At 47.4% G+C, this 25004-nt stretch overlaps 1 protein-coding gene across 1 annotated transcript in view; it reads right to left on the reverse strand.

Moving 5' to 3' along the window:
- The window catches only part of GRIP2 (glutamate receptor interacting protein 2), a gene marked incomplete at its 5' end in the record, with an annotated part of 45119 nt that overhangs the window by 115 nt on the left and 20000 nt on the right, over positions 1–25004 (reverse strand). The window contains 10 exons of the mRNA XM_010296967.1: positions 6–150; positions 2636–2782; positions 4537–4773; positions 8330–8450; positions 11338–11491; positions 14541–14717; positions 17073–17212; positions 21702–21846; positions 22137–22282; positions 23086–23152. Of these exons, the coding sequence (XP_010295269.1) occupies positions 6–150; positions 2636–2782; positions 4537–4773; positions 8330–8450; positions 11338–11491; positions 14541–14717; positions 17073–17212; positions 21702–21846; positions 22137–22282; positions 23086–23152 (1479 nt within the window). The remainder of the gene's footprint in view (positions 1–5; positions 151–2635; positions 2783–4536; positions 4774–8329; positions 8451–11337; positions 11492–14540; positions 14718–17072; positions 17213–21701; positions 21847–22136; positions 22283–23085; positions 23153–25004) is intronic.

Here is a 25004-nt window from a genome sequence, read left to right on the forward strand (position 1 = left end):
CCCCGGCGGCTCTCCCTTCCTCTCCGGGGGAGCGTTGGCAGCCAGGGCCAAGGGGTTTCGGCTAATCACCAGGTCCAGCTTATCTCCAGCCTCCGAAATCAAGGGAACAGCCAGACAGCAGTCAAAGTCTCTCGTTCGGACGCGGTTTACCTGCCGGGATGGATTTAGGACATGCCATGGGGAGGAACAACAGAAAGACCATGTTTGTTAGTCAGAAAATGCAAGGCTGGTGCTAAACCCACACCTGTGAAAACACACAACTCTTGGGTGTCCCTGATTCCAGGTTCACAGCAGAGCAGAGTGCCAGCACCCTTTCAGGCTGAGCACATCCTTGCTTAGCTGAGAAATGATGCAATAACTGGTATAGAAAGGGGGGAAAAAAGTCTGGATCAGGCATAAACCCTGACCCCCGGTGCCTGGGGCAGTATTACAAGCATTAAACACTGCAAGGCTCAGAACCAATTCTCCAGTTCAATCCTGTAGGAGAAAGGTTGCCATTTTCCATTATTTTTTTGCCATCATGGCTTTTACTGGCTTTAAATCCATGATGTGGCATATTCAGCGCCTAGAAAACAAATACAGCTTAGACCCTGAGGCTTCTGCCAACCGTTTTCCAGCTCAGCCAGCAGTAAATTGAGACTGCACTGAACAGTTTCTGCTTCTCCTCTCTCCATTTACATCCTTCATTTCAGGAGTCCGGATGCATTTCACATGGGCTCAGAAGGCAGCTGCAAATTCTCTCTGCAGGATTCAGCAGATACCAATACAGATACTGCTGCCTCTTGCAGACCTTGAAGCACATTTCCAGGCTGGGTCACCTGCAAGAACCACCCCAGCTCTCTCGCCTACAGCTACCAGAGCACCTGGGCTTGGTGCCATGACAGCTCTGGGATGGCAGGAGCTGGAAAACGGCATGGGAAGGGAAAACAGGGAAGGGAGAAAGGAATTTCCTGCCCACCTTTAGAGCAAACATAACCCCTGGGGCCAGGTGTTGCTTCCTTCTCTGGGTAGGGGCTGGATGAGTCCATGCACTTCCACCCAAAACCCTTTCCCAGCATTAATGTATGCCCATGGAGCTGAGCTCTGTGATGGTGGCAGTGTCCCCCTGCTCTAGCTGGTGGCCACAAAGTTGACCCCAGTAGTGCTCCTTACAGCGTAGCAACTTAAGGACAATTTCTAGACCACACGTGGACGAGGAGAGATAAGCCAGGAGCTTGTTCTGCCTTTGCTCTACACCAGCCAGGCAGTTCCAGTGGAAGAGTGCATTAGTGCAACGCTACGCTCCAGCTAATCCAGCCAGCCAAGAAGCAGAAGGTCTGTTACAGCTGAGATGAGACGTTTCGCGGGCGTTCGGGCACATCATCGTGCCCCTAATGAGCAGCACTGTGAAGCATCCTCAGCAATGCACCTCTGTACTTCTTGCCGGCAGTTGCCTGTACCAGGTCTGCAATCCCTCATTCACAACTCCACACATCAACGCAATGGCAATCGCCTCGTCTTCTTGTAGGTGTGAGCCATGCGGCGCAGCATGCGGAAGGGGGATGTCGAAAGTCTCCACGCCGCTTTGTTTAGGACTTCAGGCACACCTCCCAGAGCACTTGGCACTCGCAAAAAGCAACACATCCAACATTCAACAGAAAGGCAGCCCAGAGCCTAATTAGCTTCTTGTTCATTCTTGCACCATCTTTTATTTGAAGCCGAGAAGGAATAATTGTATAGCAGCCAACTGGCTAGAGACCATAACAAGCTTAAACAAGGTTCCCCACAGCGCTGCCAGTTCTCCAGTTACCTGATGTACAACCATATATTGGCTCTAATCCTACTGCTAACAACCCCCGCCTAGAAATTAGTAAAACTAAACATCTTTCTGAGAGTTTCCAAATATGGTCACCGTATCTGCATTTCCAAACGGTGGCAATTTTTCCATTGGGTTTGCACTTTCTCAGTTGCTGTTTGAGTTGCCCCAAGGCTAAAATAGTTGTTTTTTCATCCATATAAAGCTCCTCTCCAATCTCCAAAACTCACCGTGCTCTCACTGTCCCTCTGGTAGTCCAATACGCCCAGCTCACATTTATTAGAGACTGTTCTTTTGACCAGAGTTTTTATTCTGTTTCTGCATCAGCTATTTCAGATCAAGTATCTTTCAAAGAAAAAGATCCATGAAAAACACTTTGCTTGAAGGATGTGTTTCCTAGAAGACTCTTTTAGTTGTCAAAGGCATGCACAGTACTTCATGAATACCACTTAGCTCCACAGGGGGCTTTGCAGGAACATGTATTAGTCAATACAATCTAGTTCATCCAAAAATCACCCTCTTACATGATAGGAAAAGGACTGAGGGTGAGAGGGGGAAGCAACACAGCTTTTCGGTTGTTTTGAGCTGCCTGAGCTCAAAAAGGCCAGTGCCAGGCAGGCTGTGTCCTGGAATAGGTGTAACCTAGGGGTACCACCTAGTGATTTCTCATTATAAAACACAGGTCTCATTGAGTGCTTGGTGGCTAAGTGCTCACCTAGTTGGCTAACTATTACCTTTCATTAAAGTTAGTGCTGCCATGGATGGGTCTCACTTCTCTCTTCCTCTCAGCCACTCATTCACTCCGTCCCAGCCTCCAGAATTGCATTTTGCATTTATTACCTGAAGCACTCTGTCATATGGCTTGAGGCCACACTGATCTGCTGGCCCATCCGGACGGACCATATTTACATAGACACCTTTTTCTAACAGGCCGTCCGACACACTGAATCCAAAGTCTTCGCTCTCCGGGTCTTTGTGGAGTGTCATCTGGAGGGGCAGAAAGAGAACACATGTTTTAATGCAGCAGAGGCAGGAGGAGATGTACAGGAGAGGACAGGAATAGCATAGGTAATGTGTGTGGACCTACAGCAATTCTGCTCTGGGTCTCTTGGGCACATTTTTCTTAGCCTGGGCAGCTAATATAGATTGAGCCATATCTACCAGACATCATCCGTTTAGACAGGTTGCATGGACCTTTGGTGACCGGCATATAACCAACCACACAACAGTCCCTCTCCCTTGGACACGGAAGGAAATGCAAGCAGTGTAATACAGACTGAGCTGCCATATTTCATGCAAGGAGCAACAAAGCAAGTGTTGTTAATGGAGTATCACCTTCCCTGGCCCAAGCTATGCTGTGCAACCTCTGTGTATGCCAGACCAACACATGAAAAATCAACATGTTCATGAAGAGTTGTCAAGATAGTGTGTCAAATGCGAAGACAGCTCATCTTTAATATATTACCCAGCAAGAACATCTGAACTTCTCCATATTATTGATGAGTTCTTTTCAGAAAATTTGGATCAGTAAGTGCTGATGTACTGAGGACAAGAACTGGATAACCTCATGGCCCTTCCATTGAGTATGTCACGCTTTGGACTCGTCTAAAGGAGGGGTGTACTGCTGGAAGTGTATCTTGCCATGGGGTAACACTGGGAGCCAGGGACAACTGATTCCCCAACACCACCAAAATCTCCCTTCGCCTCCCATGAACTGGGAGTGCATCTCTTCCATGAGGCTCTAACTCCATCACTGCGTTCTTGGCTGGGTGACCCTCATGGATGTGTGGTCCTTGGGAAGAACAGTGCCCAGGATGACGCACAGGAGCAGCCCACCTGGCCTCAACCTCATCTCCAAACAGAGCCAACACCAGATGCTCCAGCAGAACGAAGAGTCACCCTGTAACATGCCTAATTACACAGCTCCCCTCCTTCAGGTACGAAGGAGTTTTATTTAAAGACACATTTGCCATGCCCTGAAGGACAGGAGCAGATCAAACACGAAAAAGTTGTTTTTTCCAGCTACTGTAACTGCAGCTTTCGTTCTAAAGTCACATTAGACAAGAAAAAGGCAATCAAATTTTCTGAAATCTCTCCAGCTCCCTTCCCTGCCTGCATTCTGCATGAACAACATCTACAGTTAATTACTTCTTCTAATTACCGTTGCCTTGCACCATGCTTAAACTGGCTACATTCAGCTGGGTACTGAATTCAAACAAGTACCCCACCACTGAAGTCCTACCATTTGTGCCCCTTCAGGAAGGGATAGAGGTGGAGTGAAAAGGGAGGGAAAATAAGTTAATTTTAAGTTATTATAAGTTTTTTTTTTTTCTGAGAAAAGTGGCCTACTGAATGGAGTGTGCCACTGGAAAAGGGTTGATGGGTCTCCATGGGACCGTACTTGGAGCTCTCTCGCCTGTGTCTGTAGCACCAATTAATGAACTCCAGAACACAAGGACCTAGAAACCACATAAAATAAAGGGAAACAGCAAAGCACAGGTTTAAACACAACTGAAGCATGGCAGCTAAATCCTGTTACTCGTCCAAAGAGGCCCCTTCCTCTTAACCTGAGCCTCTGGAAACCTTTGCTGAAGACCTTGGTGGGGGCCAGCTTTAACAAGGAAGATTTTCTGCGGGTGTCTGAACAAAAGGAGATTTTCTACAAGGTTGCAAAGCTTCTACAGCTTTTACCATTGACGTACCGCAGTGCCACAACCAGACTAACCCTTGGCAGCACAGACCTTGTGAAACTCGAGAGGGGTAGGAGACATGATTTCCTGCATTTCCTTCTCGACCTTCTTCATGTCCAGGTTCCTCTCGTTCTTCTTGGCAGGGGAGCTGTTGCCCTCGGTCTGTCCGTCATCACGGCTGGAGTTTGCTTTCCTCAATGGGCTCAGTCCTGATGGGTTGACAGAGTCCAGGAGCAGCTTGCTGCCCTCCAGCCCCAGGTTATGCACGCTCCCTGTCATGATGGATGCCTGTAAGGCGAGGGCACAAAGTCACTCTGCTGAGCCAGCAGCAGGAAGAGATGGACCACGCAGCAACAAAAGTGGCATAGACAACAACAGGGGTGCAACATTGCTCTCATTAATCAGGAAAGTAAGTACCAAGAAGCTCTTCAAATTAGCTATAAAAGCCATTTCCAGACCTCAGGGAACTTGCTGCCAGCAACATGGAGCTTTATCTCAAAAGGAAACATTTGTGAAGCATGTCCTTATTTTTTGATGACCCCTTCTACACAAACAGGGCGAGGCAGGCCTCATCTTGTGCAGGAATCTTCTTGGTAGTCAAGCAGGATGGACATCCCAACCTCAGGGGGCTCGCGGAGGAAACACTATCTGCCTGGCTCTTCAGCCTGCCCCTGCAGGCTGCAGCTCACCGTCAGCATTGCCCAGGGCTGGCAATGGCCCAGGGAAGTCAATAGCTTGGACTCTACTGAGGCCAATTCAGCAGAGAAATTAGGATTTTATCTGTCAGTAAATGGGAGCCCTCACTAAGCAAAACTGAGTTAAAAATATGAAATTAAGTAGTATTTAGGCCTGGTCATCCTTGATAGCATCCATTAAAAGCTGGCCCTAAGTAGATTCTACTCCATTTGGCAATGCTTTTCACTAATGAGATTACACTGATCAAAGCTAATGAAGGAGTCAAGAATCCAGTCTATGGAAGCTCAACTGGCTCCAGGTCACAGAGTCCATTTAAACAGTGTAATGAAAACTGTCATTTCAAAGTTCAGGCTCCAAGGTTCTGCAGTCCCATTAAATATCAAAAGGTAGAAGAAAGAAAAGGAAAGGTAGGGATAGCAAAGTTAGCACAGATAGCAAAATGCAGCAATGCTAGATATGACAAGCCGAAGAGCAATTGCTCCTGTGCACAGAGGAAATATCATCTGACTAAATCTCTAATCAAGGCCCTCCAGGTCTTTGCTCCAAGATGCAACAAAGGCAAATAAAGTGAATTCTGGTGGCAGCATGAAAATGCCAGCAGTACCTACATTATCCCAAATAAGGATGGATAAAATACAGAAAACCTTTTAGCTTTGCACTTTTCAGGTCTTCACACAAAAATTACTTAATCAGCTCGAGTTTGGACAAAACTCAAATACCTGCTACATGCTGGAAGGACGTTGAGTTACCACATACTTGAAATACAGTTTAGCAAACAGCAGTACAGCCAACCAGGGTATGTTTGTTCATCGATCTCAGGCAGCCCCACACTCCCAAGAACCCGAGAAGGCCGTGCCATGCCGTACCACCACCAGCGTTGCAGAGCCAGGGAGGAGAATAGAAAGGTCCGTGCACGTCGTGCTGCTGTCCTCCCTCATGCACTGCAAATACCAAAACTGGCCAGTACCCAACGGCACACCGCTCCTACAGCGTTCGACTCCTTCCCTATCTTCAAGGTATTTAAATACTCCTTGCAGCATCATAAGCAATTTGCTAGGTGCTTTGGGTGGAAGTGCAAGGAGCAGAAAGGGCAATTCTGGACTTCTTCAGCCTGTGGCTGCCCCACATTATTTTTCCCCATGTCTTGGTGGGTCTCAAAGCAAAGTGGGGACACAGGCTCCACTAGACATACTGGAAAAAGCCTGTTTCTACCCATACCCCATAGTCTGGGACTGGATTATTACTGTGTGTGAACCTGTTCCCAGGCTATCTTGTGTCATCTTGCGTGACTTTTATTCTTTTTTTAATGTGGAGCATGAAGGGGCAAATTTAGAAAAAAAATATTAAAAAAAAAATAATCTGTGACTGTCATAAAATCACAGGAGGCCAGGAGCTGGGGCTTAGAAACTTGTGATACAGCAAGAGCTCCAATGAACATCACACCTCCACACCACACCTTGGGGAAGACGGGCACACGGAGAGAGAGGAACAGGTCAGCGGTACTTTGGATTAGATAAAAGGGGAGTTGAAACCCATCAGTCTTCTTCTGAAAACACAGCACTCTCCTTTTGTCCCCAGAACTTTCAAAAATATTCTAGAAACGTGCTAAATACACCAAAATCCTAGAGCTGCTCAGCTTTTTGTAAAATTTCTTTACATCTTTTTAAAGCATTGCTACAACTGTCAAAGCTCCAAAGACTTAAAACAGCATGAATCAAAAGCCCACGCATGCCTGCACCATGGATCCCTGGAAAAGGACTGGGCAGAAAGGTATTTTCCCTGTCCCAGCATTTCACAGTAACCCAACAAATCCCTTCTTTGGCATGTAGATGTCAGCCATTATGCAGTCAACAACAGTTCAGAAAGGTTGACAGTGGCTGCCTAAACTCATTTCTAAATATATTCAGGTCCAGGAAATAAGTGATCTAGGGAAGAAGTTATAGTTTGGGGGGGATGGGGAGTTTGGGGGGGATGGGGAGTTTGGGGGTTTGTTTCTTGTTTGTTTTGTTTTTTTTTTTTTAAGTCAGCATTTTCTTGCACAGTTAAGATGACAAATACAATGTTTCGTGCTTCAGCACAATAAATTTAATTGAGATTTCCTCCCCCACTTACAGTTGCTAAAGATCAAGGAGGAAAGAACAATCATTAAGTCCCTTGTCACCAATATTTTCACATAAAAAGCAAAACAGGACTTTCCTTTTCCACCTCCAATTATTCAGAAATTGCCTTTTCTCTCTGAAGCCTATAAGCAATATGCAATTGTGCATAAAAACAGTCCCACTGGGCGCGATGGAGGGCACGACCCAGCGAGCTCCCCCCAGTCCTTCGCCCCCAGAAGGCAAGGGCAGAGAGGGGCTCGCGGGGTCCCACTCCTCCCTCTGGGCTGCGGGAGCGGCACCGGGGAGGGCAGCACCACGGGTCCCATCCTGCCGGGCAGGTTTGCTTCCCGCTGCTCAGCAGTCTCGGGGGAGACCTTTATTTGCATCCCACAGCTTAGAAATCCAGGATCCCCATCCTATAACCGGACACAATAACATGACCTCCAGAGTGTTTTGGATAAAGAAAAGAGAAAGTGGTTTGTGAAGAGAGGAAACACCTTTATTTCTGCAGGAAACAATTACTTTTCAGATTTTTCCATGGGGAAGGCTGGCTGAAAAGCTTCCAATTACCTATTTCACTGAAACAGTTTCCGGCAGAGTGACAGCTGAATGCAAGACGTATGTCGGGCCTGTCTATACTTGAGGCAAGCCAAGGCTTCAGTCCCAGTGGGGTTTTGGGGGGCTCCTTTTGCTTGGCCTTTGAGTGCTTTGGACAGAGAGTATCTTTCCAAGCAGAGGCTTTACCGTTTGGTAGGGAAGGTTTGCCAACAGTCACATGCAGACTGCTGGCCAGCAACGGTTTGCAAAAAGAGCATGGAGCTCCTGGTCGGGAAGTCATTGGCTCAGGGAAAAAAGTGCATGCAAGCAACTGTCTAATGAGACATAGTTATCCATTAGCACAAACACTAACATAGATTAAACTCAAACCTGTCTTCACACCACTGGCAGCACAGGGATGCTACAGGCAATGAACAGATCCGTGGAAACAGTCTAACATTTACAGCAAGGCAAAACAGTCAGATCAGCAGCAAATTCAGAAAGTGAATTACCTCAATCTCCCTCAAAAGTTCAGACTGGCCGCATGTTTCCAAATCCTCCAAAGCTTCTCCAAAAACACGCCAAAAACTATCCTCGTGAGTGGTCTCAAGGCCGTTTTGGCGGTTGGGGTATCTGTTGTAACGTAGGAACCAAACATTGTCAGCACTCTTCTGCAGCGGGATGAAAGCCGCAAGGCTACAGCAAGTGTCTCACCAGTAAAAGCAGAGACTTGAAGAGTCTTCATATACAAAAGCAAACAATATGAACTTTTCAGACAAAAGTCCGAATACGAGACCTCCATGCATTTACTAACGGGGCAAGTGTCCTTCAAAGGAAGAATTAAGTTGGTGTAGTAATGTCAAAGTTCAAAGGGTAAATTAAAAAGTGCCTGTAGGAAGATTGTAGGTTTAGGAAGACGTTTTGGTGAAATAGAGAAGTGAAAGAAAAAAGGATGCGTTATGGGTAAACCAGGAGCCTCAGAGACTGTTAGTACAAAGGCTGATGGGATAGAGCTCAGATCTGAGACACAGAACACCTGAGAAGAGAGAGAAAAACACAGAGGGTAACAGACATGGTGAGAAAATGAGAAATACATTAGGTCTCTATGAGAATAAATAATGCAAAGATGTATATAAAAATGATTGCCCTGGGCTGGACAAGTAAACACGCACTACAGCCAGCAATATCGACAGTGTCATGTGTAACCCATACAAACTGAGTCTTACTTGCTTTGGGATGGCCAGGGAACTGAGCCGTTACTTTCAGGAGGTCTCTTTTTGTTGCTATATAACAGTCATGGCACCTACAGCCATGTAAAAATTGCCACCAGTTCTGTCTACAACAGAGAGTAAGGACAGAGAGAACCTCTCTCAAGCTGGTACAAACACATGTTAATAACACCGTGTGTCACGCTGGGGGTTCTGCAATTTCCAACCTTGGCAGTTTCAGCATCTCTTATCTCTGACCACAAGCCAGGTTAAATTCTTAGACTTCTAAAGCAAATAGCAATTAAACATGCTAAAGTCCTCTGAACAAGCCAGAGAAGTAGGTCACACCAGACACTGCTTGCTGAACACCAGGCTCTGTGCAAAACTGAGACCATCAGCGCTCAGTTTAACAGAAGCCTCTTGAAGGAGACTCTCCACAGTGTTAAATCAAGGTCACGATAAACCCACTAATGTGTCATGGGGAGACATCCCAAGGCGACAGTGACATTAGAGCAGCCCTAATGCATCTTCCACACATCTTATTAGGAGCTGCATGGACGAGGCTCCACCTCTGCAACATCTGGCAGCATCTTTCATGGCTTCATGGTCTTCAGTGCTGCAGATGGCAAGGGATGCTCATCCACCAGAGCCACTTAGCAAAGTCAAAACATTTTACTTGAGTACAAGTCAAAGAGAGGTTGACCATTAAATATATAATGACCCCTTAGACTGATAATAGAGATTTTTTTCAGATCTCTATTAACTGCAAAGTCTTTAGACATGCTTTGCTTTCCATCCACTGGTTTAAATGGGAGTCTGTCACAGACTTACATAAAGACATAAACTTACACACACACGCTTTTGCTCCTTGTTGGATTATGGCCTGCCTGGAGAAAGCAGTATCTGACATGTCTTATTGTGCTGTAAATTTACCCCCTACTTTTCATCAGCTTTTAAAGGACAGTAGCCTTTACACCAGGCAGAAAGGTCAAAAAAACACCCAGCAAGACTTTATAAAAACAAACCAAAATTTCCCTCCAAAAGGCATTTTCAATTCTTTTCCCTAACTCATTTCCTTCCTCTGCTCCCAGGTTCCCAAGGAGGCAAACGTCCCTTCCAGTTACCAGTTTCTTGCCTCTCAGATCAGCAATATAACAAACATGTCCAGGACGTGGATGAATCAGTATGGGCTCTCACACCACTGGGTCAGCAGGTTTTTCCAGGCTGAAGGCAGCCAGGGTCAAAGACATTTTGTTTTTCTCCCTAATAAAAAGGGCTCAGCAGCATTTCACTTGCACTTTGACATCAGGGCTCGAAGCCCTCATTAGGGACACACAGGGCTTCGAGCGCTCAGATTTGCTAACTTCAGCTGTCGGCAGCCTCGCCGCGAGGGCCACGAGGGATCAACGACCTCTGCAAGCCGGCTCTTGCTGAGAGGCAAAACAAGAACAAAGTCTCCGCTGCTGCCAGCCTTCCTGCCAGTTTGATCATCTTTAAATAGGTGGAAATGGCCATGAGATGTTCTAAGGGTTTTGTTTGGACAAACAAAAGTTAAGGAAAAAAATAAGAAAAAAAAGAACTGACAGTAACAACACGACACACACAACTGTGGGGACTCTGGAGAATGTCGAGGAGAGGGTTAGTTACAAAGCAACGAGGCTTTTCCACCGTGCGTGGCTCAGCTGCAGCCTCCTCCACAGGCTCAGGAGGTCTTGCAGGATTTCTCCCATGCTGGCTGAGCCGGGGGATTGACTTGACCATGCTCGCTCAGTGTGGCTTTGTTTGTGGTGTTGGAAGGGCCAAAGTGTGATGGAGAGAGATGTCCAGCCACAGCTCTGGAGGATTTTAACTTGGACACACAACCTCATACTGGTCCTCCAAGAACTTTGGCTGGCCTTTTTGGCTTTGTGGCATTGAGCTGTTGTGAAGCTGCATCCTCACTTGAAAAAGTCTGGGCAACACATGTGGGGACACCCCTGACCATATCTATTTATTACACCTAAACTATGAAAACACTGCAGCCTGTACATAGCAGGAGCCTGTGGTCCATGCAGCTGAGACCGCCCTAACTCCAGACACAAATGCCACCTGGCCATGGCAGAGGTGCCACAGAGCTACACACAGGGTAACCTGGCAATGTGGAGGTGGTTCAACAGAGCAGATCACCACCACAGCACCCCTTCCCATGGCTGCCTGATGCCAAGATGGGGACAATGCTGACCGCTCCATCACATTCCCATGCCCCCTTGTCCCTGTGCAGCAACACCCACATTTGCAGATGTGCCTCCCTGCGTCCTCCCACTCCTCCATACCTGCTGGGCTTGTCCCAGTCATCTTCACTGAAGCTTCCATCCATGTAGGGGTAGTTTTTCCTGGGGTCCCCCGGAGGTGTGCTGCTCTTTTGCCGGCTGTGTCTCCATTCATGTGGATGGAGGGCTATGCCTGCAGCCTGAGGTATGTATGTACCTAGGGAAGGCAAGGGGAGGGGGAGTGGTGGAAGAGAGGGTAATACCTGGTCAGAAAATCTTGAGCCAGGAGAGCCTCCTTCCCCAAGTCCCAAACCTGAGGCCATCTGGATTGCATACTGCTTCCATTGCAGCCGTCGAGGTTGCTCTTCCCATCTCTTCTTGCTTTAACCAAAGCATCTTCTCGGGATCCTGTCATAAGGTGCCCCATTTCTCCTTTGCTCCACCACTTCTGGGATCCACAGATCTGGGACTACACATACCCACAGATGCAGATCCTATCCTCAGCAAGCTCCAACCTTAGTTAACTGCTCTTATTTCCACGCTGAACTCAACAGAAATTGTGCTGTTGAAGCAACCACCTTTAAATGCAGCAAGTCCTTCAAAAGGTAAAAAGAAGATGCTACCAAGCCTCCCTCAGCATACCCAACGCCATTTGTTTTGAAGCCTAATTTCTATTAGGAAAAAAATAAATCTTTATTTAGATTCTCAGCTTCCTTTGGGACTTATTGGACAGCTGAAAGAAAGTGATAGGATATAGAAGGAGAGCAGCAAAGAAACTGCATCCAGAGCAGCCTGATGCAACAGCCTCCCTTCAACAGGGGTGGTGGTGCTGAGGGTACCTGGTGGTGGTCACCAGCTCCAGTGTGCTCAGCAGTGGTAAATGAGGAAAAGCCAGCCCTCATCTCGAGAGCTGACAGCCAGTTCCCACAGCCGCCAGAGCCCTCCCATGCCTTCAGGATCAGCTGGTGCAGGTAGAAAAAACTGCTTCAGGGACACGTGTGTGAAAGACAAGGAACAGGAGGAAAAACTCTGCCGGCTTGAGAGAAGGGGAGGTTCATCTGTACCACATTTGATAGGAGATCAATACAGACCATTAGGATGGAATCAGACAAGTTTCGCGATGTCTGCCCCTAAGGACTCCCCTGTACTGCGGTGTCTTACTCTGGAGATGCAAATCCAACACTACCAAGTCACAAGATCCCCAGGTCTCACGAGAAGCTGCCTGGACAGAAACCTTCCAGAACAGAGCATTCCTCAGCAGTGTCAGTGCCATCTGCAGTGGAAATAAATCTCCCGAGTCCCCTGCCCACCTCCTGCTGCCCATTCAATGCTTCAGAGAAATCTTTACAGCCTTTCCAAGAAACATCATATGCTTCCATCACGCGCTGTGCCAAGTGGACAGGAAGAGGTAACGGAGAAACACATAATTAAGGGAGACTTGACCTCCCAAACAGCTAAGAGCACTGGAAATACCCAAAGACAACGCCAGCACTTTCTTTGAAAATGCCAAGACCTGTTATTTCACTTAGCTGAGCGTTTCCTCTGTGTGTTTTTAAAGGTTAGACTGCTCTGGAGGGAGCCCCAGAAAAGTGCTTGCCAACATCTTACAGCAGTCAGGAGTGTTCGCTGCCTGCCAGAGCAGAACGAGGTCCCTGGACGCAGGTCCCTGCAGCGGGTGGGCAGCAGGCGTGGGTTGGGCGTAGGGGGCTGGGGACCGCAGGGCTATGTGTGCAGAGCTGTCACTTGGGTGCCACCAGATTCACCTCCTCCTTCCAGGGAGACGGGCTGGATCCCTGGGATTCAGAGCCACCTGGTGGCATGTTCCCACCAGGCCCAGCACAGCTCCTTCGCCTGAACCCTTCCCTGAGCAGTTTCCTAAAGCTGTGGATGAACCTAAAACCCACAAGGCTGCAGAGCCTGATCTATGGTTCTCCATTTGGGGCGTAAACCCCGACCTCCAGGATCTGTGTGTCCCAGGTCTCTCTGCATCCTGCCTTCCCTGTCCACCCCATGGGCGACCCGGCGTGCCCATCTCCCTGCGCCTCAGGATCCCTATTGCCAGCCAGCACAGCACACCACCATGCAGCCCAATGCAGTTACCAGGGAAGACAAGAGAGCCCCTGAAGCAAAGGTGCATTCTATGGATGTTGGGCAACTTGGCATCAGCTCTTCTCCCTGGGGCTTAATGCTCAATTACTTGTTCTCAATTTACCAGTAAAAGCAATCACTTTGCTAAATCCAACGTCCAACTTGTATTAACATTCAGTTAGATAGAGAAGGACTACAGCATTATGAAGACCAGGGGATTCCTCCTTAACGAAGCCTCCAGTCCCAACTGCACTCCCAAAATAAGACTTCAGACCAACAAAGGCTGAAGGAAGACGAAGGCATGGTGGAAGAGAGACACCCACGCGGTGCTGTCCTTTGAACTTTTCTCAGTGAGAGCGCAGTGAGCACAGGCACGCACCTTGCTCAGCACATTGAAGGTGCTTTGCAACACTGCTCCTGCAAGCATCCCTCCCTGTTTTCACATTCTGTTCTGGACAGCAGTCTTTTCATCAATTTCCTTTTGCAGAGGTGATTCAGGGTTTTGTTTTGTTTCAGCATGGGCTTACGTCACTAAATCTGAACTGGAATAACTATTTTCCAGTGCTTTCCTCCAAGTAAAAATCTATTCCCACGACTAGAGCATCCTCCATCCCAATTCCGTATGTCTGCCAGAAGCCACAATCAAATAAACCTGGCCTTGAAGACGTGTTCATCTGACCACTCACTGGAGAGTTAGAGGGTAATACTACAAGAAAGTATCTAATTATTTTGTTAAGTAAGTGCTTCTAGTCACAAGACATTTTTGTGGATCTTAAAACATCATGGAGAGAATTAATATGTTCTACATGGCCTCTCTGGAGAATTAAAAGGGAGCTATGGACCAAATACTCTGTAAGACATATGGCCAGTGAATACTTCCTCTGATTATGTGAATTATAAAGTGCTGCAATGGTTTTGAAAATGCTGCGAACAGTATGATGCCATATAATCCAGAATAAATGTGCCAATAAAAACCTAAAACAGATGCATCAACTCAGAGCACCACATGACCGCATTTTAAAATATATTTTGTTCCTTGCTGGAAGTGAGAAGCCATGCAAATGCAGTCAGACTCATGTTCAGTCTTTGGCTTGTGTTCAGTCTCCAGACGGGTTCAAAGGCTCTGTCCATCTTCACCTTGGCCCAGAGACCCCTAGGAAAAGACAACCCTGGCTTACCTTGGCTTCCATACCCGGCATCAATGCCAGAGCCATCCCAGGACTCCATAGCACTGTCCACGCTAGGAACTGTGGTGGAGTATATCTCAGACAGCTTGCTAGTTTTCTGGGAATCCGTCAGTTCATCTTCTGGGTCACTCACTTCGTTTATACTCCCCGGCTTCTTAGGATAAGATTCTGAAATCAGAACATGCCTCTTTAGCAGGCATGAAGAGCAAGCCTCAGGGAAAGGGTTATGTTGACATGGGAACAAGCCCAGGTACTAGTCTTTGGAACAAACTCTTTAGCTCTTCAAAAGTATCTGAGAATGGCCTGTGCAATACAGTTGAAAGGATTTCATACAGTACTCTTATCTCAGCTGAATCAAGAAAAAATGCATTTCTGAGTTTTTAGCACATGGAATATAAGGAGCAACCATGGGGATTTGAGGATTCCCAAATATGAGAGTTGTGACCTAATCTCAACTTACAAGCACATCTTCCTGTGCCTTTGGACGCTTCCTCCAAACAGCTCTGCCCAGACAAGTGTTGGCCTCTGCAAGCAATAGCCGATAGCTTCTCTGGTCTCAGACAGCCTCCTTTTTACTGAGATCAGCAGTGCGTCCAGCCATATTGCTTCTGGCATTATCTGCCTTTGGGGACAGGACCCAAACAGTGCCAGAGCAGCACCTAGTCAGGGTGCTGGCTGCAAATTTTCTGTCATAAGCAGATGTTTCAATGAGATTCCAATGCAACCTGGTCCCAAACTACCACCGCTGAAGATATAGCCCCCTTCCAAGAGTGTACAATCTCATATCAATTCAGGGCTAATCACCACTTCTCCAAGAGTGGAGACTCTCCACTCATCCAGTCTCAAGACAACAGTGGAACTCCTAGGCCTTGTATTTTGAGGATGAATTTCCCCTGATTAGTGATTGGAAAATGGAAAGCTGAATGTGGATGATGAAGCTCAGACCTTCCCTTTCATTATTTTAGTAATAGTAGGCCCTTGTTATCATTATATCAAATTCCCTTTCAGGCAAAAGCTATGCAAGGAATGGTTTCTCAGCACAAGCATTTCTTTGTACTGAATATTTTAAAGTCCTTGTTGATTAGATATCCTGTTAGCCATCCACACCCTGGATCTCTGACTCACAGAGGCTGGGATAAAAAGCTCTCTGAAAGTCTGCATTTGTCAATGAGGACAGATTATTTTACCAAACAAAGCCCAGTGTCCTGAAAGTCCCTATTTTCCAAGCATTCAGAAGATTGCTCACTATGATTAACTCAAGATTACCTTGAAATTTCAATTACACCTGCTTCATTCTCAGAATGATTAACAAGTCTCCAACCGGCACTTGCATGTCAATTATTTCAGCAAGTGGCTGTGACAATGCTAAGTGTCAGCAGGGGAAAAAAAAGAGTATTTCAGACTAAGGATCAAGACACTTGGCTGCAGGGAATGAGACCAGAGTCTCTTGAAGAGGAATCAATTCCCCGGTTCTACCTCTATTTGCTAAGTCACCACTCCCTGCCTGGGCTTCTTCCATTTGTAAAATGGGTGCACTCCCACACACTTACAGACTGCTTTGAGATCTACAGAAGTTCTATGTTTAAGAGCGATGCTACTTTTCAGATGCAGGACAGACATCCCATGGGCAGCTCTTGCTTAGAAGAGCTTTATCGCTTGATTTCTTCCAATTCCCACAGCACTGTGGGCCACTGGCTGGGTAGGTCCAGCTACACCTAGAGACTGCAGCAGCACAGCTCAAAAGAAGATAGAAAATACTGGGTGTAGGGAGAGACAGAAATGCAGTCAGAATGCACCAGCTACTTTCTCAACTTGACGAAAAAGCCTCTGTTTGGCTGTGAATTCGAAGAAGTTGGAAAGAAAAGTTTGCGTGTTCCCTGGTTTTGCCAATCCTTCCTCTCTGTCCCCCCAAAAAGTGCCCTGCCTGTACTAAGTATGCTCCTGCTTTTTGATACCATGTCAAGAGGAAAAAGCCACAGGGAGCTTGGCAGGGAAATGAGAAGGGGATTTCTAGAGTGAAGGTAGATGCTTTGAAAGATGATCTTAGGACCCTGAGTCAGAAAAAGGGGTGTAAAAGCTTTATTGCCAATTGCTTTCAAAAAGTTGAATTAAAGGTGGTTTGGTTTTTTTCTCAAGGATTTTTTTTTCTCAGGGATTCTACCTGCTCAGAGGCCCCTGCTCATTTTGGGGGGGTTATATTTATGTGAAACACACACAAGGAATGGCACCAACAGCACAAGGTGTCAATCTGAAAAAAATTTATTACCACCAATAAACCTGCTGTCTAGTCTCTTCCCAGTACCACAGACAGCCCTTGAGTTGCCTTTTTTAAAATCTGTGAGTCAGAGTCAAAAAAATGCCCATCTTTTCCCTCTGTCCCTAGCCATGCCTCTGACCACGCTGCCTCGTCTCACCTTCCACAACACGTGGAGGAAAACCCACAGCACCACCTACTCCATCACCTGGGGTCCGTGCTGGGATGTGCCTTCGCCCTCCCACCCCAAACCAGGCTCCCCAACTCACTCTCCGTCTGCTTCTTGATCTTCAGAGTGACCGTCTCGCCCGCCATCTGCAGCAGGTGGATGGCTTCGCTCAGCGGTTTGCCCTTGAGGCTCACATTGTTAATCGCTAATATCCGGTCACCGACGTGGATGGCTCCGGTTCTGGAGAGAAAAGGCGCTGTTAGAAACTTCAGAGAAGCAATTTGCCTCTGTGAGACAGGCCATTAAGTTGTCGCTTGAAGTGATAGCATATTAACTCTCAGCACTTTCAAATATGTCTTGGTTTCCCCTTGGTATGCTGGATACCCATGATTTCCTCTTCATCACCACTACCAGGAATCTGGGTTCCCCTCCCATCTTCCACCTATGCATATACTTACAAGTAGACACCGGAACATATGCACTGCTTGGATCTCAGGCTTCTTGGGAACTGGGAATGCAGACCAGCTTACAGTCAACACTCTTCAAAGCAAGGGGCTCTACGTGCTAAAAGCACAAGCATTTCCAGTGTGTCACGTCCACCAGTCGTCACACATGGAACTGAAAGGTGTGATCACACTGACAGAAAGAAATGATGAGACAAACCTAGAAACCCATTGAAAAAAACCAAAACCAGAACGGCCCAGCACACACAGATTGTGTGTGCAAGCATGAGCTGAACCAGCTGCAGATCAGTTCACGATGTGTTTAAAGCTCACCCTTACACAGCTACACCACTGTGACTTTCTCCATCAGGACCAGCACTTTAGAAGGGGTTACTGGTTTATTGCACAGCCACATTCCAGTACTGGCTTCTGGACAGGCTAAATAAATCCTCAGGCTTCAGCAACAGCCAGGAACAAACTAACAAGTCACAGCAATTCTCTCCCCTTCTCCTCCATCCTTCTGTGTCTGCCCACAGACAGGGGCTCACTTTACCTCTCCCTGTGTTTGCTGCAGCTCTGGGAAGAGCAGACAGGACAGGATACGTCCGTCACCAGAGCTGGCAGCCGAGGCAGGATGCTCGCTGCTGGCTGGACCGAGCTCACCACGCTCATGCTCCAGCTCCCTAACGCCAGCAAGCGAGAGCAGCAATCCTCTCCTCCTCCAGCAGTGCCGTCAGGTTGAGCTATCAGGAACCTGTGCGATGGAGCCAGGAGGAGATGCAGATCTGGACTGCAATATCTCTTTTTGTCCGTGGCAACGTGCCTCTCTCAGGTTACGCCACCAAATTGGACTGCTGCTCCTGCAGAATTGGGGTTTGATATACTGTCGCAGGCACGACAGCTACTTGTCTTTCCTCAAAACATGAAACTTTTGTAGACACGCTGCTGTGAAGTATCTACTGTAAGTACGTAAATTGGGAAATGTAGCAAAACAGCAGGCAGGACCGTTCGGTTTGCTGCTGTTGCTGCTGTGGTACTTGGGCAGTGCCATGATGGTCCCAAGCAGCCACTAGATGTCTGTCTTGTCCCACCCACACCAGCTGAAAAAGCCCTCAGGGAAAACTTGTGCATTCAAATAAATTACAGATCAAACTGGAACTGGAGTATTTGTCTTAAAAGTTTCATCTGCGTAGTTGAAAAGAATGAAGCTTAACTGCCGGCAGTTTAAAAGCGATCCTTCGCTCGCTGGAGTGGTTCAGCATTTGAGGGCCTCCTGCCGTAGCCCTGAACCCAGCACAGGGACACATCTCCTATCCAAGACACCAGCCCAACTGCCCGCCTCTGAACAGCGTAACTGCTCTACAGAAACTGCGGAAGTCCCTTAGCAGGGAAAAATACAGAAACAATTAACCAGAAAGGTCACGTTCAGCCAGGTGTTTTTCTTCAAGGGAGGAATCAAAGTCCAGTCCTCTCATCTGTCCATCTCCAGGCACCCCTGGGAGGACAAGCAGACAGAAGCCGAGCAGGGGTGACAAAGGTGTTTCTAGCTAATGATGCTTGTGCTTCTCCATCATCACCAACAGTTCTTAATTCACCTCAAACACAAACCAGCCCAAGGAGCTGCATTCTCCATGTCCCTTCTTGCTCAGAGGACACATGCAAGAGCAGAGTCAAGCTATTGCTCGATTGCAAGGCATAAAAGGGGCTGCAGGCACTTTCCAGCAACCACTGGAGAGGAGGTGGCTGCATGCACATGGTAGGGATTTACTTGGTACATGGACAGGGCCACCAATCCTTCTCCCCTCTGTCAACATGGGCTGGTGCTGAGCACTCGGGGACAAAACCCTCCTGCAAGCTGCCACCATCCACTTGACCAGGTAGGTGGCACTACAAGAGGCTGGTCAGGCACTTTAAAATGCCAGCAGTAGCCCAAAATTACTCTTGGAGAAACACTACACCTCAACCAGCATTGAACAGTATTGTTCAGGCACACTCCCTTCCCAAAGAAGGAAAACAAGTCCCATGGCCCAGGCTAAAGCCACCCACAGGCACTGCAGGAGGGAAAACAGAGACTAACATGGGAGAGAGCCACCACTCAACACCAACCCAACAGTCTGAGCTGCCTCTGTAGGTTTCTATAGGATCAGACCTATACAAAGAGAAAAACGTTCAAGGTCAAAATAAAACCCAAGTCACCTGAATCTGAAGCCTTTTCAGCTTAGACAGCCTGTCACCCACTGTGACAGACGTGTGACAGATCCTAGAGGACATCCTGCCTTTCCCATCGCCAAGCAAGCAGCCCAAGCCGCAATGCAGACCTTCACTCGTGCCTCTACGAGAGAGGCTGGTGCGTCCTCATTATCAAGTGCCGGGTTCTGGTCCACTCCCCGCCCGCGCTGCTGAAACATATCCTGTGCTCCAGCAAAAGACAGGAACAGCTTTGGGTTTAAAGCCCTGTTCTTCAGAAACCTGTCCCACCCTTCAGAGCCTGGCTAAGGGCACCTGTGGCACAGGGAAGGGTAGTGATGGCAGGAAAGGGACAATTTAGCATAACACTAGGACCACCACTCTTCCCTTGACAAGGTCAAGCCACTCCCTTCTGTTACTCCCATGAGAAAAATACGTACCATCTCAGCAGAAAAATATGCACCTTTCCTGCAGGCAGCCTTCATCCCAGCGCTCCTCACTCTCCCTGCAGGGAGCCAAGGTTACCCAGAGAAATCCCCGTGCCGCTCCGTCCCCACGCCACTCCCCTGTGCAGGCACTGTTATTTGTTTGTCTGCTACGGTGAACGTGCTGAACGGCTCCATCGCTCTCCTCAGAAGGCTTTTCCTTCCTTACTGCCTGCCAGCTCCTGATCAAAATTCAATAGTACCGCAGCTCTTGCCTGCACTACGTTTCTCTGCGGAGCAGTCACTGATGCATATCCGAGTTCAAAGGAAGAACAGCCATGGCATTGTAAAGGGAACTGAGAGCAATAAGGATACGGGACCATGTTCTGAGCCTGACAGCATTTAGGCTTTCTGTCCTTAACATCTCTCACGCTGGGCTGCAGGTACAGTGCAAAACTGCTATGCAGAAAAAAGCCTTGGATACTCTACAGCTGCTATTTTCTAGGGGAAAAAGACTGAATCCTACAGTGGCAAGCAGTGATATAAAATCCCCAAAGAGAAGAACCACTAATAGTTGACTAAGTCCATCCCTCTTCCTTACTTCTCATGAGACACTGATGTTCTGCTTTCTGTACCAAAGAAAAGCAATGGAAATGTGCAGCAGTATGCGTGCTGAGAGCTTGAGGAACCCGGTGCAGAAAGGGGCACTAAGCTGTTTTACAGTCCAGCTAAGAGGGAGTGTGGTCTTGAAATAGCAAGAACCAAAAGGCCAGATCTGCAGTCAAACGTCTCCAAGGTCTAGCACTTCACACCTATTTGTTCAGGGGTTTTTTGCTGCTGTTCCACCTGTCAAGCAGTACAGGGTAAAGCAACCCTATGAGAAGCATGAGTCAGGGCTGCTGAAATGATCTATTTGCAAGTCACAGCTACTGTATAGACAGATTAATTAAGATACAGTGTATGACTCAGTTCCACCTTATATTCTCAACAGTGTCCTGATTCTTTAAATCCCATGCATGCACACATATTCAGACAGAGGCACACACAGAGTCAACCTCCCCGATTACCAAAGGTAAATCTGCACCTACATTTATGCAGCATAAATGTCTGCTGCTTGAAGAATATCAGCCCTGCACTGGGATACCTCCATATGTAACAGACTAACCACCAGCAAGGATGGGTCAGAAGAGCCCTGAAATGTGTGGTTTTAGGAGGACACCCCACTGCCATGGCCATAAGCCATAGTTCAGCAATAGGTGAGTCCTGGACGGGAGACGATGGTGGTTTCGGGGGCAGGCTGGGCGCTCTCCCGAGGCAAGGTGTGCATGGGAAATCACAGACCAAGAAGCACCTCTGTGGAAGAGGGGCAGATAAATACATTTTCCTGGCTGCTGCATTCAGCTGACACACTGGATCTGACTCATCCAGAAGCACCTGCTTTGAGCCTCTCACATTGCCCTGACACAGTCCCAACCACCCCACATGTCCTGCATGTGGGTCTGCCGAGCCGGACTGGCAGGGCTGTCCCTGCTTCGCAGCGCTTGGTACCTTCACAGCAGCTTTCCTTTTTAGCAGACTAAAGTACCTAAGAAGAGTTTATGACAGCAGAGGAAACTTTGCAAACTTCAAGATCCCTTCCCACGTCGATTCAACCCCTCTGCCCTCAACCCTCACCTTTCTGCCAGCCCTCGTTTAGTCAAGCCCGAAATGACGATAGGATCGAAAGGTTCCTCTGTCCCGGAGATGGTTATTCCCAAAGGGCCACCGTATCGCTTCAGTTCCACTGTGTAGATAATAGCACCGGTTGTCTCCTGCTCATCTGAAAGAGAAAACAGGAATGCTGAATTTTTTAATTAGCAATATGAAAAGGGTCATGGGAAAGACTCGCAGCATTTAGAAGCAAAAGCCTAAGGTCTTCAGCCATGTTTATACCAACTAGGATTTTAACCTTCCAGGCTCCATTTAAGGGCAGAATAACAAAAATAGACTATAATCAATTGGAAAGTGGTGACCAGACAAGTGGCAGCCCTTATCTTTGTTAGTTTGCACTACCTATTGCAAAATGTCATTACAGTGGACAGGCACCAGTTTGCATCAGGATTTCTGTACCAGAGTTATCTTCATCCTTCCTAATCTTCAATTTGACCAGGTCTTCACACTGCCTTAAAATCTGCACAGCATCCTCCATTGAGCAATTGTCGAGCCGGATGTTATCAATGGCTAACAGCTTGTCTCCCGGCTCCAAGGTTCCAGTTCTATAAGGAAAGGAAAAGAAAACTGAAAGTACATTTGTATTTGCCTTTCAGATCCCACAATGCAGTCAGTCTTCCAGTGGCGATGACAGTATTAACTTTTTACTGTCCTTGATCTTTCCTGGGAAACAACCATGAACGGAGTCTGGGACAATTATAACTTAAAGAGTGGAAGTTTGTATAGAGCATGCATCAACACAGAACAAGGCAGAAAGATTAGATATACAGCCTGGGTAACCTACAGCACTGAAAAATGCCGGATTTTTAACTGACAGATATTCTACCTTTTATGGAAACTCCTGTATGAGCACTCTCAGAAACGAGCCTTCCAGCAGCACTAAATTCCTCTGAAAGCCTTGCTATGAGGTGTTGGGATCAGAGATGAAATCAATAAATGCTGGGTTATTTGCACAGTTCTCCACCAGTGCCCACAATTCACTCACTCTGTTCACCTGAGCAGGAGCTGAAACAGAGCAAACTACCTGATGAGCCATAGCACCTTATGGGCTATACGAAACCCTTTACCACATGCTCTCAAATGCTAAACATCCGTCTCCTACTGAGTAAGCAGACCTCTGAATCAGTGCCCTGGTCCCCTTCTCCATTAGCTCAACTCTACTTGCCTCAATACAGACAATTTTTGTTGCAAACTCTACTGTGGTCCAAGACAAACCTTTAGAGTTGAGATCTCCTTGGATGCTGGCAAAATCCAGACCCAAGTGCTACTGCTTGGGCTTCATTCTACTTCTCATTACTGGGCTGGACATTTTGCAATCGGTTTGGCAAATGTGAAACTCTGCACTCACCTATGTGCTACGCTCCCCTTCTTGATGTCAGAGATGATCAAAGGGTCCCCAGGCTTTCTGCTTGCAGCTGCAAGAGAGACACATGGGTACAAAGCTGGTTATTGAGTCTGCTATCTAGGACAGGGGTATCCTAGACTCTCCCTTTAACAGGGAGAAGGAGTTGTAAGGAAAGGGAATTTATATTCCTTTGACAAAACAATGCTTCACACTTGAACTCTGGAAGCTGCACCAGGAAAAAAACCAGAAGCGAATCCCTGCAAATGTTTATTGGTTGCCCTTTGCCCGAGTTAGCTATCTGCTTCCTTTGGTCTCCTCCTGAAGAGGAAGACACATGGTGTTCAGCAGCAAGAGGTGGAATTGCCCGATCCCAGCACTGTTAAACACTCGCTCACGCACATCTCCGACACGAGACAGCAAGTAAGTCAATGGCTATGGCAGTGGTCAGATGTTAGCACTGCTGCCTAGGGAGTACCTAGCTCAGCGCTGTGGTTAATACAAGCATTTCTCTGTTCTTGAAGTAAAGTGGGCTGGGAAATTTTCCAGGTGGAAAATAACCCAGGAATAATTAGATAAAACACTGATTTCTAGCTGGTTCATCTCCCCAGGCCACTTCATCATACAACCAGATAAATTGGGGCTGGACTCAGTGCTGGAGCTGGAAGGGGTAGTTTCCAACTCTTCCTTCCCGCCCAACCCTGATAACTTTTTCAGTCCACGAGAGACGCAAGTATGCGTCTCTGGGAGCATTTGTATTTTCAAATTTGCCTGCAAGGCCTGCTGCTCTCTTGAGAAACCCAAGTGAGATTTATGACTCGAACCCCTCCTGGCCTCTCTGCCATCTGCACGCCAAACATATGCCAAGAGCATCCTTTTCACCCCGCATCACTCCCTCCTGCCTTGCTATGGGAATTGCATCATCTCATTTAAAGCTTACGGAACTTCTCATCAAAAAACGTGTGGGAAGGAAGAAACTTGCAGCATCTGAACATATCAGGTGCAGGTCAGAGACTAAAATATCTGTGACACACGTGGCATCAACCACACAGAGATGCATCTGCCTGAACAGCAGTTACAGAGTACCCCAGAAAGTCAGACATAAAGGAATGTTTCCTCTTACCAACCTCTGCTCTAGATTTTTCTGTTGTTTACATTCATTTACAAGATTTAAAAACATATGTGCTAACCCATCACCTTTAAGGATACCCTCTCCCAGACATAACTAAACGTTCTATACTGAACAGGGAGAAAAGACAGCCAATCTCAGTCGTAACAGGGCTGAGTATAAAAGTTAGGTCAAACCGTGAAGAGCAGACCGTGACTGATTTTATAATAGTCACGGCAATGCAGCTGCTGAATGATACAGAGCCTGGAAGAATTATTTTCCCCATCTCTTGCCGTAGCGTGCCGCCAGGCAACTTTGGTCTGGACACTGATGTTCAGCTTGCGCCCGCAGGTTGAAGAGAATCAGATGGGTTGTGGAGATTCACCGAAGGCTTGTGCCTATGTTCAACCTGTCCATGTCAGGGACCAGCCAGCAGACAGACTGACATATGCCAGGCAGAGCTGAATGGTGGCAGGGAAGGATGAGGTGCAGCTCGTGCAGCTAAAATCAATGCAGAAACCTCCCCTCCGACTGAGAAGGCCACACACCGTGGACTGATAGCGCAGTGCACGGAGATGTATTGCCCTGTTATTACTACTGCTGTTCTCTTTTTCAATATAGAACATGTATTTGCTGCCAAGAGGTGGACAACAAGGTGGTCTGAGCAGCAGTGATGGGAGACCCTGTATAGCACACCCTGAGCCCTGGGTCGGGCTGGCATCGCTACATGTTTAATCATCCCCTAACCCGCTTCTGTCAAAATGATCCAGGTTACCAAAAATACTTTTCACCACAAGCTTTGCTTATTAGTTTCAAA

Source organism: Phaethon lepturus, unplaced genomic scaffold (genome assembly GCF_000687285.1).
Source record: "Phaethon lepturus isolate BGI_N335 unplaced genomic scaffold, ASM68728v1 scaffold36961, whole genome shotgun sequence".
Classification (NCBI taxonomy): Eukaryota; Metazoa; Chordata; class Aves; order Phaethontiformes; family Phaethontidae; genus Phaethon; species Phaethon lepturus.